At 45.1% G+C, this 16,918-nt stretch overlaps 1 protein-coding gene across 4 annotated transcripts in view; it reads right to left on the bottom strand.

Moving 5' to 3' along the window:
- Ints3 (integrator complex subunit 3) overlaps positions 1 to 16,391 on the bottom strand; it is a 38,511-nt gene extending 22,120 nt beyond the window's left edge. For 3 of the 4 annotated variants that reach the window (XM_087203453.1, XM_087203452.1, XM_087203455.1), the window contains exons 1-4: positions 15,721 to 15,898; positions 13,361 to 13,470; positions 4,076 to 4,159; positions 2,451 to 2,534 (exon numbers count right to left, since the gene is read on the bottom strand). Coding sequence is in view for 2 of the 4 variants with exons in the window: in XM_087203452.1 (XP_087059578.1) it covers positions 2,451 to 2,534; positions 4,076 to 4,144 (153 nt within the window). In the remaining 2 variants the exon portion in view is untranslated. Of the gene's footprint in view, positions 1 to 2,450; positions 2,535 to 4,075; positions 4,160 to 13,360; positions 13,471 to 15,720 lie in introns of all 4 variants that reach the window. The other variant, XM_004871421.4, reaches the window with a different exon arrangement.
- Positions 16,392 to 16,918: the final 527 nt, after the last annotated feature.

Genomic DNA, 16,918 nt, shown 5'->3' with positions numbered 1-16,918 from the left:
CAACCCACACTCAGCTAGGACTCTCCTCCTAATTCCCTGGAGAGGGCTGACTTGGAACTCAGTCTAAGAGGCTCAGAGGTGGGGACTCACTTGGAAGGTCTCAGCACATGAGCAGGAATCTGGGTGCAACTATCCACCAGCTACGAGACCTGAGGATAGCTCGGGCCATCCTCACAGGGCTGGCACAGTGCAAAAAGAAGAATGCATAAGGCTTTGGTGGGTCTGGACACCCAAACTCAGTACAAAACAAGAATTCACAATCCAAGCCCAGTGGCCTCTCCCTGCCACGACAGGCAGAGAGCCAGAAATACTGCCCATCCTCCCCCCTTTCACTGAGATTTACTAAGGCTGACTCAGCTCTAACCTGAAACAAACAAACCTTTTCAGCAGGCAAGACTAATTTGCACTGAGATGACTAAGTGAGACTTTGTTTTTGGTTGGGGATGGAACCCAAGGCCGCATAAATACTAGGCAAGTGCTCTACCACTGAGCTATATCCACAGTCCTTAAGTGAAATTTTAACTGTAGTTTTTAAAAATCCATATGAGAAGCCAGGCGCGGTGGCTCATTGCCTATAATCCAGCACTCTGGGAGGCTGAGGCAGAGGATTACAAATCTGAGCCCAACATGGGCAACTCAGTGAGACAATGTCTCAAAAAGGAGGAAGGATGGGCCAGGGATTTAGCTCAGTGGTTCCGCCACCTGCCTTGCAAGCACAAGGTCCTGAGTTCGATCCCCAGTAACCCCCAAAAGGGGGGGAGGTGGTGGACCTAGAGCTCAGAGAAAAGGCTCTGGGTTTAATTCCTAGCATATCACACACACACTAAAAAATTAAACCTTAACCCCCACCCACCTCCTCTTATCTTTGGTAACAATTTCTTTTAGTGTACGTGCTGCCAAAGCGAGGCCGGTAACAATTTCTTTTAAATCAAAGGGCTCATACTATTGTTTCACACCACCCAAATGGAGACATTCATTTGTTTTCAGGGATCTTGATGTTATATTCAGTATGAAGATGAAAGCAACCTTACTCGACAAGTTCCCAATTGCCTGGGCTCTCTCAGAAAACCAGATTTGTGAATACTTGCTGCTGTACCATCTACCCTTACCCCAAACCCTATCCTAGCTGGTACCAGAGAAGTATAAACACACCACGTTCCCATGCTCATAAATCCTCCCCAAGGTTAATTCAAGTACTGTAGCTATGTTAGAAGCTCGTAAGGGTCCTGTCCTTATCCCTGGGAATGAGTTTCTTTTGCTTTTCCCTGGACAAACAAGGACATCACTAACCTCCAAATCACCTCACCGGTAAAACAGGAGTAGTTTGGGGGGAAGACATGAAGCTATCAAACTCGTATCATATTTGGGGAGCATCAAAAAGATTTTCTCTGCATTGAGTCAATAGAATACTGGGCAAAGAGCACATCTGCCTCTTTCCATACTAGCCTTATTCAGGGAAAAGCCGAGGAGAACACCAAGTTCCCCCAACTTTGAGTTCTTCTGTTTTTTTTTTTGGTACCAGGGATCCAAGGATCCAGGACCTTGCACTGGCGAGCAGGCGTGGTGCCTCTAATCTAAATCCCCAGCCCTCTTCTCTTGTTCTTACATCATCTATTTGAAGCCAGACTCCAGACACAAACTTTAAATCATTCTGGCAAGACACAAAGGACACAGAACTGCTCTACAGGGGGAAATCTGGGGAAGACTCAATTTTGCTACTTTATTAGCAAAAAATCCAGAGATCAACTTATTGTCCAGTCCTTCACTTCCAGGAAGGACCTTACTTAGACCACGCCACATAAGAGTCTCTTCCTCTGTAAAGAACTGCAGACAGGGCCTGGGATTCAGCTCAATGGTGCTGCCTGCCTCAAAAGCGCAAGGTCCTGAGTTTGATTCCCAGTATCCAAAACAAAACAAAACAAACAACAACAACAAAAAAGAACTGCAGAACAGGTTTCCTGCATGTTCCTTGGGAAGTCAGACTCCAGCACACTCCAGTGCTTTCTTCATCACTACGGTTGTGTCAAATCTGAACTGTACTTGCAGCAATTTCAAGGCTGCTTTCTATTCACCTGCTGATGGCAGAGCCTGCAGCAGAGGTCATGCTCTTTGGGACAGAAACCCTCATGGGCCCCGTAAAGCTGTTCTCTCCCTCAGATTAATCCCAACCCTTCAAGCCTGGCCTCAAAGATCCAAAACTTAAATCTGTAAGTGCTTTTTCAGTCTTACAACTCCCTTTCTTGCATTTTAGCTCCAGAATCTAAGGATAAAAAGGACTTTACTCAAAGAATAATCAGTTCACTCAGAGGAAAAAGGAAGTTAAAATTACACCTGAAGAATATGATTCAGCTCTGGCCAAAGCGTCTGTTAGGACTCCAGCTAAACAGTAACTTCCACCATGTTCCCAGACCCCATCTGAGAAGCCTGTGGGTCCAGAGCTGGTGTCTCACCTTCTGGGCTTGGGCAGGCTCAGTAAGGACCAGAGTAAAGAGGCCCAGACAGATTTCCTCATGCTGGGGGGGTCCTTTGCATACCTGAAAATTCAGAGAGGGAAAGAAACTGGTTGTTACAAGCAGTAGGTTTTGAGTAGTTTCTCCTAGAAAATTGGAGACTCTCAAGTAACATGCAATGGAGAATAAGCAACATTTCCTTCCTTCCTTTTCATTTTTTTCTCTTTGAGGTACCAGGGATTGAGCTTAGCTCCTCACACATGCTAGACTAGTCCTTTACCAAAGCTACATGCCCACAGGCCAACTCTTTTTTTCTGAGACAGGGTCTTGTCGTGCAGTTCAGGCTGGCCTTGAACTTAACTATGTAGCCCAGGCTGGACTTGAACTCGAGGCAACCCTTCTGCCTCAGCCTCCCCAGCACTGGGATTATAGGTATGCACCACCATGCCCTACAGGATCAACTCTTAAATCTTTTTTTTTTTTAGTTTTTTGAGACAGGGTCTCACTGTGTAGTTCAGGCTAGTCCTGAACTCACTATGTCGTCCAGGCTGGCCTCAAACTCATGGCAATCCTCCTGCCTCAGCCTCCAAAGTGCTGGGACTATAGGATGTGCACCATCACACCTGGCCAACTCTTAAATTTTGATGATTTCCTTCTTTTAAGAGATAGCCAAGGGCCAGGGATTTAGCTCAGTGGTTCCTCCGTCTGCCTCGTAAGCGCAAGGACTCAAGTTCAATCCCCGGAACCAAAAAAAAAAAAAAATTAGAGATAGCAGAGAGAGAGAGAGAGACAGAGAGAGAGAGAACCCACAGCTGGGCATGGTGCACAAGGTGATGCACATCTGTAATTCCAGCTACCTGGGAGGCTGAGGCAGGAGTATCACAAGTTCCAGGCCAGCCTGGACAACTCAGCAAGATCCTATTTCAAAATAAAAAGGGCTGTGGATGTATATAGGTCTGGGGTTCAATCCCCAGTATCACACACACACACGCACGCACACACAAAAGACAAGGCAGCTGTTTTAAGAGAAAGGTAGAAGGAAGGGAGAGCCCCTTGTTGCTTTTTACATCCACTTTAAGCAAGCAGAGAGTGTTTAAGATGGGAAAACCAAAAGCGAAAAATCCTTCTCCACCTTTATCAGGCCTTATCAGCCATTCACAGACAGGAAGCTGGGAAGAGCCAATCACGAAATAATAAGCACACCTATCAAGCCATGACTGTGGGCAAATCACTGAACCTCGAAAGTTTCTCAAGTGAAGACAAAGTACATATAATACATATTTTAACAAGCAGGTAATACTTTGAATATTTACTTTGTACCTGAGATGATTTAAGTTTTTTATATATACTATTTAAAAATCATTTCACCCACACAGATTAATAGAAATGACAAAGTTACAATATAAGACAAAGAAAAAAACTACACAACTGAACTTTTAAAAGATGCCTAAGGCTCAGAGATGAACTTCCACAGTAAGAAAGAAGAGTTGGGAGACCTGGATTGGGGAGGCAAGATGTAAACTTCAGTCCCCCAGTTGCCAGCCACTTGGTCTTTCCATCTTTCTACTTGTATCTTGGAGATTTCCCAGAAGCAGAAACAGGTGTAATGACAGAGTGATACTTACGTAGGCATTGAGGGCGTCATTGGCTTCCCTTTCAGAGACACCAGTCGTCATTGACGTCACAATGCTCATACACCTTTCCAACCTCTGGGGAAGAGTGAGAACAGCATGCGTCATAATACAACCTAAAAGTATTTTTGGCCGCCCCCCAAATTTTTTTAAAATGAAAATCTGACCATGTCTCTAGTTCTGTCTTAAAAAAGGGAAAGCTCTTTCTTATAGTAGAATGCCAACTAATAAATGTAAACAGGCTGGGTGTGGCTAACACATTTGTAATCTGTAGGAGGCTGAGGCAGGAAGATTGCTGTGTTTGAGGCTAGCCCGGACTACACAGTAGGAAAACCTGGAGGGCACCATCTGAACCAAGTGACCAACATTAATATCACCAATACTGAGACAAACTATGTGCCTCTGATAAAATGCACTGAAGATAGCCAGGTATGATGATGTGTGCCAGCTACTTGGGAGGCAGAGGCAGCAGGATGTAAGTCAGGGCTAGCTGGATCAACTCAGAAGGCCCTTTCTCAAAACAAAAATAAAAAAGGGTAGGCGGGTAGAATTTAGTGGTAGAGCACTTGCCTAGCAAGCACAAGACATGGCTCAATCCCACATATCATTAAAAGAATACAAGTCACTGACAGTGACAGCCAAGTGTGATGGTGCACAACTATACCTCCGACACTCTAAAGGGCTAAGGCGGGAGCAGCACAAGTGTCAGACCAGCCTGGCAATTCGGTGAGACCCTATCTCAAAATAAACAAAAATCAGAAAGGGATGGAGGTATAGCTTAGTGCAAAAGGCCCTGGGTTCAATTCTCAGTACTGGAAAAAAAAAGAGTAAATAATATTGTTTAGGTTTTCTTGCCAAAACGCATAATCTCAGTCTAATCATGAAGAAATTTCAGAGAACCCAAATTAAGAGATATATATTCTACAAAACAACTGTCCTATCAAAAATGTTTAAGGTCAAGAAAGACAAAGATAGACTATAAATGTGTTCCAAATTAAAGAATAAAGAGACATGACACCTAAATGCAGTAAGTGATCCTGGACTGCTATAACAGACATCATTGACACAGCTGATAAAGTGAGGCTAGGTACTATAACTCTGATACAGTAAGGGTCAATGTTAAATGATCCAATCTTGAAGATGGAAGAGCAGCTATGTGAGGGAAGACCCTTGTTTTTAATGAAATCAGCACACCGAAGAGATACCTGTACACCTATCTGTACTTTGCGGCACTATTCACAACAGCTAAGATATGGAATCAAGCTGGGTGTCTATGAAGAGGTAAGTGGGTAAAGAAAATGTGGCATTATTCCATCATAAATAATGTCATTTATAGTAAATAAATGGACTAAAGGACATTCTGTTAAGCAAAAATAAGTCAGACCCAGAAAGACAAATATGGAGGAGAGGGGAAGAGGACATTAAAAGAATTAAGATGTGTTATGCACATGTACCAATTCGCCATGATGCTTGTAAGATAGACTCCCAAGTGCTAGGATTACAGGTGCAGGCCACCATGTCTAGCTAATAAAATATTTTTTAAAATCCTTCTTGCTGGGCATGGTGATGCACACCTGTAATCCCAACCTCAGAAGGCTGAGGTAGGAAGGTGACTGTGAGTTCAAGGCCAGCCTGGGCTACACAGCAAGACCCTGTTTTAGAAAACCAAAGGGAAATAAAAATCCTGTAATCGCAGCACTCAGGAGGCTGAGGCAGGAGGATGCCATGAGTTTGAGGCCACCATGGGCTGCACAGTGTGTTCAAGGCCAGCCTGAAATGCAGAGCGAGACCCTGTCTCAAAAAAAAAAAAAATTAAGATAATCAAAAGCAATCTGAATACTAACTAAATATTGATTATATTTAGAAGTTTTTATACAGTTTTTTTTTTTTTTTTTGGTACCAGGGATCAAACTCAGGTCTTTGCGCTTGCGCAGCAGGTGGCGAAATCACTGAGCTAAATCCTGGGCCCCTAGAAGTTTTGTTTTGATACGGTATGATACAATTAAGAAGTAAATAGAAAAAGCAAGTCATGAAGGAAGAGACAGGCCAGCAGAAAGATGAGAACCTGGGCTTCAGAAAACCCCATGGAGAACAAAGGTGCAGCGTGATGTGGCCGGAGGGAGCATCGCGTTAACGTGTATAACTATGACGTTAGTAGGAGAGCTATGCTAAACACCCTGCTCTCACGGACATTCACATGAAGTATTCAAAGATGAAATGACCTCTCTTGAGTTTGCTCCAAAACAATCCAGAAGGGGCGGGGGATTAAAGCAGAAAAATGGCTTTACTTTTTTAATGTTTTTGCATGTTCTCTCAAGTGTTAAAACAAACTTAAAAAAACAATGAGAGGGTGAGGAAAGAAAGGAGTGGCAGCAAAAGGCCAAGTAAAACGCGCCACAGTCTCTAGTTAAGCAAAGGTGGAACAGCCATACTGACACCTGAGGCCACTCTGGTTTCCAGGACCACCCCAATATAACACGTGTTCAGCCTTCTAACAAGCCAGACACGGTAGCCCATGTCTGCCATCTCAGCACTGAGAGGCTGAGGCAGGAGGGTCACAAGTTCGAGGCCAGCCTGGGTTACATGGTGGGGACACCCTGCCTCAAAAACTAAACCATATCAAACAAAACACCAAGAGGTCCTATCTCACAACAAGAACAAAAATTCTATGAAGTATTAGTCACTGGTGCCTGTTCTGAAGCATTTGATACTAAATACTGATAAGCTATTGACAAAATGTATATTAATCATATTAAACCAGAGAGCCTTTCCATTATCAACACCTAAACTACATTTGGAATCCTTCGAAGCTTTATCATGACCACTAACTCCAAAAGTGTTTAAGGAAAACAAATTCCCAGGGACAGCCATGCTGGCAAAACCTGAACAAAGGCAGGCTGGTTCACTTCTGCCTGGCCTAAGGTCATCAAAAACGCGCTGGGAAGTGGCTCTGCAGCAGCGGTGTGAGGAACTGACATGGAAAACAGGAAAGAGCCAAGCCCAAAGGCCAGTCTGTTTCTCCTTTGACCACCCTCCTGAGGTGGTGCACATTCACCCCGCGTAAGAGCATAAAGTGGCTAAGGCTAGAATTTTGTTCTAAGGCAAGAATCTGATAGAGACAAAACTTCAACCTCAAGCCCAACACTGCTGGGACCTGAAGGTTTACAACTGTACTGCCAGCACCAGGTCTACCTCCCAAATTAGGTCAGATCAGCGGGCTCGACCTTAATAAACAGCACCTGTGTACTTGCGAAAAGGAGCTGAGATCACATGAAAGCTGAACTGTGACTCTCAACCCAGCTTCTGAAAGCAAGCTGAGATCCACCCCTAGTCCAGCTCCTATAAAAACCTCAGGTTATGTTCCTTGGGGTTGCGGTGGGGGCAGGGGGTGAGGTACGAGGCAGGGGGTGAGGTACAGCCCAGGCTGGCCTTGAACTGACCCCCTATCTTCCTGCCTCAGCCTCCTGGGTGCTGGGATCATAGGTACACACCACCATGCCCAGCCAAGGCTTACTCTTTTTAACTGTCACCCCTTTCTACTTGAGAAAGTTATCAGGGATTAGCAGTCAGTTATAGTAACTGCTGGATCTGGACTCTTCCTGCAGGGACCCCCGTACCCAGCCTAGGTTCACAAGCAGTTTCACAGGGCAGGGAGATGGTAAACAAGCAGTAGCATAGCACCCTAAAACTCTAGGTATTGCTTCTTATCAAAGAAAAAGATCTCTGCTGACTCAACAGAGAGCCAAAGCAAAAAGCCACACAGGAGTTAGCTAACACAAACCGACAAGAAGCAGAGTGTAGCTGGAACCCACCCCTGGCCAGCTAGCCCTAGGCTCATCTTGGGCCAGTTACTAAACACTGGTTTTTTATCTGAAAAACAGAGATAACAGATATCTCAAGACTACTTCATGATTAAATAACACATGAAAGCGCCTGGCATACAGCCTTAGTTGAATGAGAACCTATTTGCCTGGCATACAGCCTTAGTTGAATGAGAACCTATTCGAGGGCCCAAATGTTGCTCAGTGATAGAGGGCTTGCCTATCATGTGTGAGGCCCTGGGTTCAATTCCCTGTATAGGGATGTGAGGATATACTCAGTTTGAGGGGAAGCTCATCCACTGCACAAATCTAAACCTACAAGAAACAGACTCCCCAACCCCTACCACTTCTACTGGCATGTACTTAAAGAACCCTGAAATCTAACACCCTGCCCTACAACATGGGCAAGTGCCTGAGTATGCTGAAAAGCTCTCTCCTACTTAACCTTGGTAAACTTTTGCCTTCTAGGAGAGAAAAGGAAAGGGAAGGGGAAGAGGGAGGAGGCCCGATGGAAGGACCCTGTACCAAGATCCTGGAAAGTAGCCCTGTGTGATGGCTGCATCTCTGGCTGTAATTTAACACTCAGAGTCCTTGGGCTGAATAAAGTTTCTCTAGGCCTCTCCCCGATATTCTAAGCTCTGCTGAGTCTGAATCAATTTTATGGGTCAGTGCCCCATCAAGGAGCAAAGTGGCCTCTCAAAACAGGGAGGCCCAGGGCTGGGGATTTAGTGCAGTGGTTCCACCGCCTGCCCTGCAAGCTCAAGGACCCGAGTTCAATCCCCAATACCAAAAAACCCCCCCCAAAACCCCAAAAACCCAGGGAGGCCCAGCTAAGGATGTAGAAAGTGGGAGGGTCCTAAATTTGGATGAGTGGATAAAGGCAATGAGAAATGTGACAGACACCCCTTTCTAGGCAAAAGTATAGACAACACCACTCTTCCTGAACTATAGAAATTACTTCCCCAAAAGGGATGGGAAAACTTATTATAAATCATTCGGGGTGAAAAAGGACCATGTCCCCTCAAAGAGGGGCACAGGAAGCCTGATTCCTATAATAAAGTAACAGTACCCTTTTTCCTGTCTCCAGAGGCTCTTAGTAAAGATGAAATCATACATGCAGCATCAATACCTACTTCAAGAACCTATACGCCAATAAGATGGAGAACACAGAAGAAATGGACAGATTCCTAGATACATATGAATTACCAAAGTTGAACGAAGAAGACCTAAAAATTCTAAATGACCCAGTATCAATCAATGAAATTGAAAACGTAATTAAAAACATACCAACTGAGAAAAGCCTAGGTCCGATGACTTCACTGGTGAATTCTACAAGACATTTAGAGAGGAACTACTGCCACTACTGTTTAAACTCTTCAACAAAACTGAAAGGGAAGCAATACTTCCAAATTCATTCCTGGAAGCAAGCATCACCTTGATCCCCAAAGCAGAGAAGGACCCAACCGAAAAAGAGAACTACAGGCCAATCTCACTAATGAACATAGATGCAAAAATCCTTGCTAAGATACTGGCAAATAGAATGCAGAAGATCATCAAGAAGATCATACACCTTGACCAAGTGGGATTCATCCCAGGGAAGCAGGGATGGTTCAACATATGCAATGTAATACACCATATTAATAGAGCTAAGGACAAAAACCATATGATTATCTCCATAGATCCAGAAAAAGCATATGACAAAATCCAACATGTATTTATGACAAAAACCCTACAAAAAATTGGAATAGATGATCTCTACCTCAATCTGACAAAAGCCATCTATGAAAAACCAACAGCCAGTATCATACTAAATGGTCACAAACTGAAATCCTTCACACTAAAATCAGGAACAAGACAAGGATGTCCACTATCACCACTCTTGTTCAATATAGTTTTGGAAACATTAGCCACGACAATTAGACAAGAGAAAGAAATAAAAGGAATAAAGATAGGTATTGAAGAACTCAAATTGTCATTATTTGCAGATGACATGATACTCTATATAGAAGACCCCAAGAATGCCACCAAAAGTCTTCGAGACTTAATAACCAAATTCAGTAGAGTACTTGGATACAAGGTCAACACACAAAAATCAATAGCTTTCCTCTACATGAACAGACTCACTGAGAAATAGGGCAAACAATTCCTTTTACAATAGCATCCAAAAAACTGAAATACCTAGGAATCAACCTAACAAAAGAAATCAAAGACCTCTTCTCTGAAAACTATAGCACTCTGAAAAGAGAGATTGAAGATGATATCAGAAAATGGACAGACATCCCCTGCTCCTGGGTAGGAAGGATTAATATAGTGAAAATGGCCATACTTCCAAAACTGCTATATAGATTTAATGCAATTCCAATTGAAATCCCAGCAGCATACTTCAAGGACCTTGAGAAAACAATCCAAAAATTCATTTGGAACAAGAAGAGACCCTATTCTGGGTCTGCCAGAGACATGGCAGGGGGTATCACAATCCCCAACCTGCAACTATACTACAAAGCTACGGTGATAAAAACAGCATGGTACTAGCAAAGAAACACACCTGAAGACCAGTGGACGCAGATTAGAAGATGAAGAAACAACTCCAGACATACTCGGCCATCTCATCTTTGATAAAGGAGCCAAACACCCTCACTGGAGGAAAGATAGCCTCTTTAATAAATGGTGCTGGAAAAATTGGGTTTCAACTTACCAAAGATTAAAACTAGACCTATATCTGTCACCATGCACTAAATTAAAATCAAAATGGATTAAAGATTTAAATATTAAAATAGAAACACTGAATTGGCTGGAACAGAGGTTAGGTAGAACTCTTGAAGACATTGGTGTAGGAAAAGATTTTATGAACAAAACCTCAGTTGCCCGTGAACTGGCACAAACAATCAACAAGTGGGATCTCTTCTTATTAAAAAGCTTCTGCACAGCAAGAGAAACCACCAACAGTGTTAAGAGACAACCCACAATGTGGGAAAAAACTTCACCTGCTGTTCCTTAGACAAAGGTCTACTTCCTCGAATCTATAAAGAACTTAAAAAAATCAGACCTCCCAAATTTATGTGTGCTGTGTGGTTTTTTTGTGGTTTTTTTTTTTTGGTACTGGGGATCGAAGTCAGGTCCTTGTGCTTACGCAGCAGGCAGCGAAACCACTGAGCCAAATCCCTGGCTGACCTCCCAAATTTAAAGACCCAATCCAAAAATGGGCATCTGAAATGAACAGACATTTCTTTTGTTTTGTTTTGTTTTTTTGGTACTGGGGATCGAACTTGGGTCCTTGCGTTTGGGAGGCAGGCTGCGGAACCACTGAGCTAAATCCCTGGCCCGAACAGACATTTCTCAGACAAAGAAGTAGAAATAGCAAATAAACATATGAAAAAATGCTCATCACTGGTCATTTGAGAGATGCAAATGAAAACAACACTGAGATTCCACCTCACTCCAGAAAGAATGGCTGCTATCATGAAATCAACCAATAACAAATGCTGGCGGGGCTGTAGGGAAAGAGGAACCCTTCTCTACTGCTGGTGGGAGTGCAGACTGGTGCAACCACTGTGGAAATCAGTGTGGAGATACCTCAAAGAACTAGGACTAGAGGTCCCATTTGACTCAGCTATTCCCCTGCTGGGTATCTTCCCAAACTGGTTGGAAGAATCATACCACAGTGATACATGTGCACCCATGTTCATAGCGGCACAGTTTGTAATAGCTAAAACTTGGAAGCAGCCCAAATGCCCATTGACTGGAGACTAAAGAAAATGTGTTTTTTTTTAATATAAAATGGAGTACCACTCAGCCATAAAAAATGAGAAATCAGACATTTATAGCTAAATGGATGCACATTGAGGTAATACTCTTAAGTGAAATAAACAGGACACACATGTGTAAATACTGAAGTTTCTCTAGTGTGAGAAACTGAGAGTGTAAATAAGGACTAAAAGGTATAATAGATAATGTGAAATAGGAAGAAAAGGGGCAAAGGGGAAGGGTAAGTGGGAGGGGTAGGGGAAAGGAAAGAAGGGAATGGAATTAATATGAGAAAATGAAAAAACAGAAACAAAGTCTTTGTAAATAGGGAGGGATGGAGGGGTTGAAGGGAGGGCAGGGGAAGGGGGAAAAATAAGAACCAAGAGAGATTATGTAAAGGTACAAATTTCCAATGATGAATGTCTTATATTGTATACCTAAAATGTACCAATAAAATAATATTGAAAAAAAAAATCATACATGCAGCTGCCAACAACTGGTGGCAGAATAGCTCTGTTCACAACAAGCTCTCTGTAACAGCACTTCAGAGAGCTGAGTAAATATTTATCATCTCTAGGAGCTCCTGAAATAATTTCTCTAGCACTAAGAGTACCTGACCATGACTACCACAACAACAGTAGTTGAAGCTGGAGACTCAGGTTAGAGAAATCCCTAACTTCTCGAATTCCTTTCCTCAGCCAGTCTGACAAAAAAAGCATATACTGCTCCCTTATGGGAAGTTAGTGGCCTTGAAGGATGAAATTCTAGTGTCTTCAGAAGAGTTAGATATGGTCCAACCTGAAAAATTCCCAGGGCCACAAATCAGTAAGGAGTTATTGAATAATCTGGGTTCCAAGAGAGGCACCCCTTCTTATCTACGTATATGGATAGCTGATGCGAGGGCCTTGAGCACTGTGAATGGTGGCATCGTCTGGTGGACCTAACCAATCCCCTCAGACACAGAGGGATTATCTATACTCTACATCCAAGAGTCAACGTGAAATGATGATTTAAGGGAAAAAGATTAGAATGTACTCAAAAACCCATTCCCTGGAGATTCTTTCAGAAAGGATATAAATTATTTCTTGGGGAAAACCAGCCAGGGACGTATCTCTAACCAAACACAACCCTGATTATCCACAGCATCAGGAAAAAATTCTGGGACCAGGTAGAGTGCTTGCCTAGCATTAAAAAAAAAAAAAAAAAGAGTTCTGGCTTCTTTGGCCCACAGCTCTGGCTTTCAAAGTAACCAGTGCCTCCCTGGCAAAAGGAATGACCAGGAGCTGTGACGGCATGTGAAACTAAGAACTGCGTGTTCTAAACGCCTCCACTCTCTGGCACTATTTTTATCTCATTCCCTACCCAAACTGGGATGGGGATGGGCAAGAAGACTTCTGCCTTCACAGGGAGGAATGGGGCCACACAGAAGAAAGGATACACATTCCCTAGGGTAGAAGAGTCACAGCCCCTGACTGTGATGTTCCTAACCAATGCTTCATATTCCAGGACTCTAAGGCCTTTTCTAATCACAGCTGACCATATGACCCCAGCCTCTTCACAATCCTTATCAGTTTGTTTTTCTTTTTAACCATCCTGTGAGGGAGTTAACTCAAATCTCTAGATGATAAACTCTGGAAGGCAAAACTTGGGTCTCCTTCACCCAATTTTTCTATCAGACTCAACACACAGTGAGCATATATGGTCAGAAAGCTACCTCTGTGTTCCTGGGCAACAGGTAGGCCTGTGACGGAAAGTTACCCAGCCAGAACAAGCAGAGGTCTGTCGGTCAACACCAGGTTTTTGATAACTTCTGTGTGCAGAGATCTGTGGGAAGACCCAGAGGAAGAAGCCAGTAAAGAGATAAAAAACAGACACACAAAAACAAAACCCCACACAGGGGAGAAAACAGTGTGACAAAGCTTACTGGAAAATTCAAATGCAAAGGACCAAAGGGCAAGGAAAGCAGTGGGGAGCAGGGCTTGAGACACACTGGAAAACATCCACACCACGAAGGAAATCAGGAAAGAAAAAAAGAAAGACCTTCCCTCCTCTATGTCCTGGATACAGTTGAAAGTTCATTCTCAGTCTAAAAAAAGTAACAAAATAAATGCTTCTCCCTTATGTGTTCTCCTCCCATATCATTTTGTTGACTGCTCAAAACAGGAAGCTGAACTACCCTGTGTATAAATTAAATCAGAGGCACAATGACCCCTGCAGGTACCAAGGTAAGGAATAAATTTCCATCCAGCTCCTGGAGCCCTTTCCCCTCCATCCAACTGGTGGAGGAATCAAAGGCAGTCACCTTACAGACATTAGAACTCCAGTGCAAGAACCCAGGAATTCATATGTTCACAATTAAAGTCCCCATGTCTAAAAAAATAAAGTAGAGGGCCAGGGATAGCTCAGTGGTTCCGGCACCTACCTCGCAACCACAAGGTCCAGAGTTCAATCCCCGGTACCAAAAAAACCAAAACAAACAACCAAAGAATAAAGTAGATAATCCAAATTGCTATGTAATCCTAAAATCTTTTTTTTTTTTGGTAGTACTGTGGGATTAAACCTATGGTGACTCTACCTGCCTCATTCTGAGTGTACCATTACTCCCAGCTCAGTCATTTTGCTTGTTTGAGACAGGGTCTCCCTGTGTAGTTCAGGCTGGCCTTGAATTCATTATGTAGCCCTGGCTGGCCTTGAACTCAGTGATCCTCCTGCCTCAGCCTGCTGAGTGCTGGCATTACCCATGGCATCACCATATGTGGCCCAGTCATTTCTAAATAGTCACTTTTGTTTTGGGAATACATTAATTTTAGAAGTATTTTTTACATTCTTAATTATACCTACCTTAGTTGATAGAAACAGAAAACAAACTTAAATATTCATAGAATTATGGAGCAAAGCATGATGGGAAGCCAAAATGAGAGTAGACTGATCTACTGATGGATAACCCAGAGTTATTTGGCCACTTCTTGATTCACAAAGCTCAATTTGCATATACATCCCACCATCCTGTATCTCTGCTAGATCTTTTTTTTTTTTTTTTTTGGTACCCGGGATCGAACTTGGGACTTTGCACTTGTGAGGCAGGTGGCGGAACCACTGAGCTAAATCCCGGGTCCTCACCATCTTGTATCTGACTTAACATTTTTTTCAAATAAAGTATGAGTTTTTCCCATCTGCCTGCCTACTATTTGGCAAGAGATGTGACCAAGTTATAAGGGTAATGACCAATGAAGAGCTAGGGCCTGTTAATGTGCTCATTTTGTCCCCAGATAACCAATGAATTAAATGTATTAAGCTTTACACCCAGTCCAGCAGACATGCCTCAGTTCTGAGTCAGATATTCCTGAGGAAGCATTTCGGGTGTAGTAGTGGAAAGGGACACATGATCAACTCTGGGCTGTCAGGGACCCCGGGGGACAGGAACAAGCCGGGTAAGGAAGGGGCAATTACCAAGTCCTTTGAAGTCCCCATTTAGGTCGATGGCATTGCCTCACTCTTCTCTGGACCTGTTTTCTCTTTTGTACCTGGGCTATCTGGTGCCGAATAGGGCAGTCCTCTTTGTCCCAGGCTCACCCACCCCGAAGGCTGATGCTACCAAACTGAACACTACTCACTTTTAAGTCTTTACTCATCCTAAACGCCTAGTTAACATCACTGCCAAGTGGCTGTGTCTACACAAAGTCAAACAAACCATCTGTAGGAGAGTCCAAGGTCTGCTGCAGGCTTCCATCAGCCTATACTTACACAAATACATCATTTCTCAACTTAATATACGACCTAAGTCTGAAACAGGGTGGACAGTAAAAACAGCTGCGATGTGTATTTGTAAAGGAATAAAAATAAATTCGGTCAATCTTTCTATGCTGTAGCCCTTCCATTATCATCCCATTTTTATACTAGTGGCCGCTGTTACTATGACAACCTGTCCAGGAAGTTGGCCCACACTTCTTCCTCCAGGAGAACGCACGAGCAGGGCCCTTGCTGCCTTCGGGAAGGCGTGAGGCCTCGTCCCCCGCCCCCACGCAGTGCCCCTCAGCCCAGTTCTTAACTCCCTTTCCCGCTCCCCACACCTACCTCCTCTAACTCATCCTTGGCATCCAAACTGGTGGAAAGTAGCAGCCTCCCCCCTCCTGGGGCTCCTGCTCCCGCTCCTCCTCCTGCACCTCCCGCTGCTCCCGAAGCAGCTGCTGCGGCTGCTGCCCCCTTTCCTTTCGGTAGCTCCATGGCTGCAGCCAGGAGGCGGGAAAGGGTCGGGGAGTGGATGGGTGGGAAGCTCTCGAAGTGCGACACTCAGGGACCGGGTTGCCAGGGACGAGGGGCAGGAGGAAGCCGCGGGCAGGGAGGGCGCGGCCCGGCCCGGCCCGGCCCCAGGCGTTGCCTGTGGTGCAGCAGCGCCAGGAAGGCCGTTATTTAGCTCGGAAGGGCGCTGGGAGCAGTCTGTGCCCCGAAATCCGGGAGTGGCGTCCGCCCCTCAAGGGCAGGGGAGCCCTTTCTGCCTTCGGACCCTCGAGGGGGCGGGAAGACGTTAAGTTTCTGCCCCCAGAAGCGGGGGAAAGTCCTGCCCCTGAAGGACGGAGTGGGACACCTTCCTGGCTGGCGCCCCAAGGCTTGGGGACTGAGGCTCCTACGGATCCGGACCTACGGGGTGGGGTGAAGCAGTAGCGCTACAGGAGGACACGGACGACCGGCTTCCCCGCACACCACTCAGAGGCAGCCATGCTGGAAAGGCGGGGGTGAGAACGCTGAAGCGACGGAGGGGCAGGGCAGGCCGCCTCGGCCCGCGCCGGAAGTGAGCCGACGGTGCAGGCCTCCGCCAATAGCGGCTTCCGCGGTGGCGCGGGGTCTCCAAGGGGCAGGCAGACGACAGCGGGCCGACCTTTCCCCGGGGGCCAATGGTATTGAGGAGAAGCGAACCTGGTCTGATGGGCAACCAGTGCCCCCAATCGTATTCCTCCTTCCTCTCAGGGGCGGGACGGTCACACCAGAGGTAGAGTGTGAGCGCGGGGCGATCAGGAAGAAGTGAGTCTGCGTTTGCGCACACTGAGGCGCACGCGCGACGTCTCCGCCGCCGCCTTCTACCCCCCACTCCCACCTGAACTTCGTTGGCTGTGGGAACGGGACGCTCTCTCTGGTGGCCTTGTGAGACACGAAGCCCAGCCGTGAGCTGGCAGTGCCGGAGAGGGAACGGAGCCACAACCCTCAAGCAGCCATTCCCAGAGCAGAGGCCATCAGGTGGTGTGCAGCCAGCCCACTGAGCTTAGAGGGCTTCACA

Source organism: Heterocephalus glaber, unplaced genomic scaffold (assembly GCF_053883595.1).
Source record: "Heterocephalus glaber isolate CG9 unplaced genomic scaffold, H.glaber_assembly_v1.0 deba00001795, whole genome shotgun sequence".
In the NCBI taxonomy this organism is placed as follows: domain Eukaryota; kingdom Metazoa; phylum Chordata; class Mammalia; order Rodentia; family Bathyergidae; genus Heterocephalus; species Heterocephalus glaber.
The sequence above is the reverse complement of the archived record's forward strand: the minus strand, read 5'-3'. Positions and strand labels throughout refer to the sequence as shown.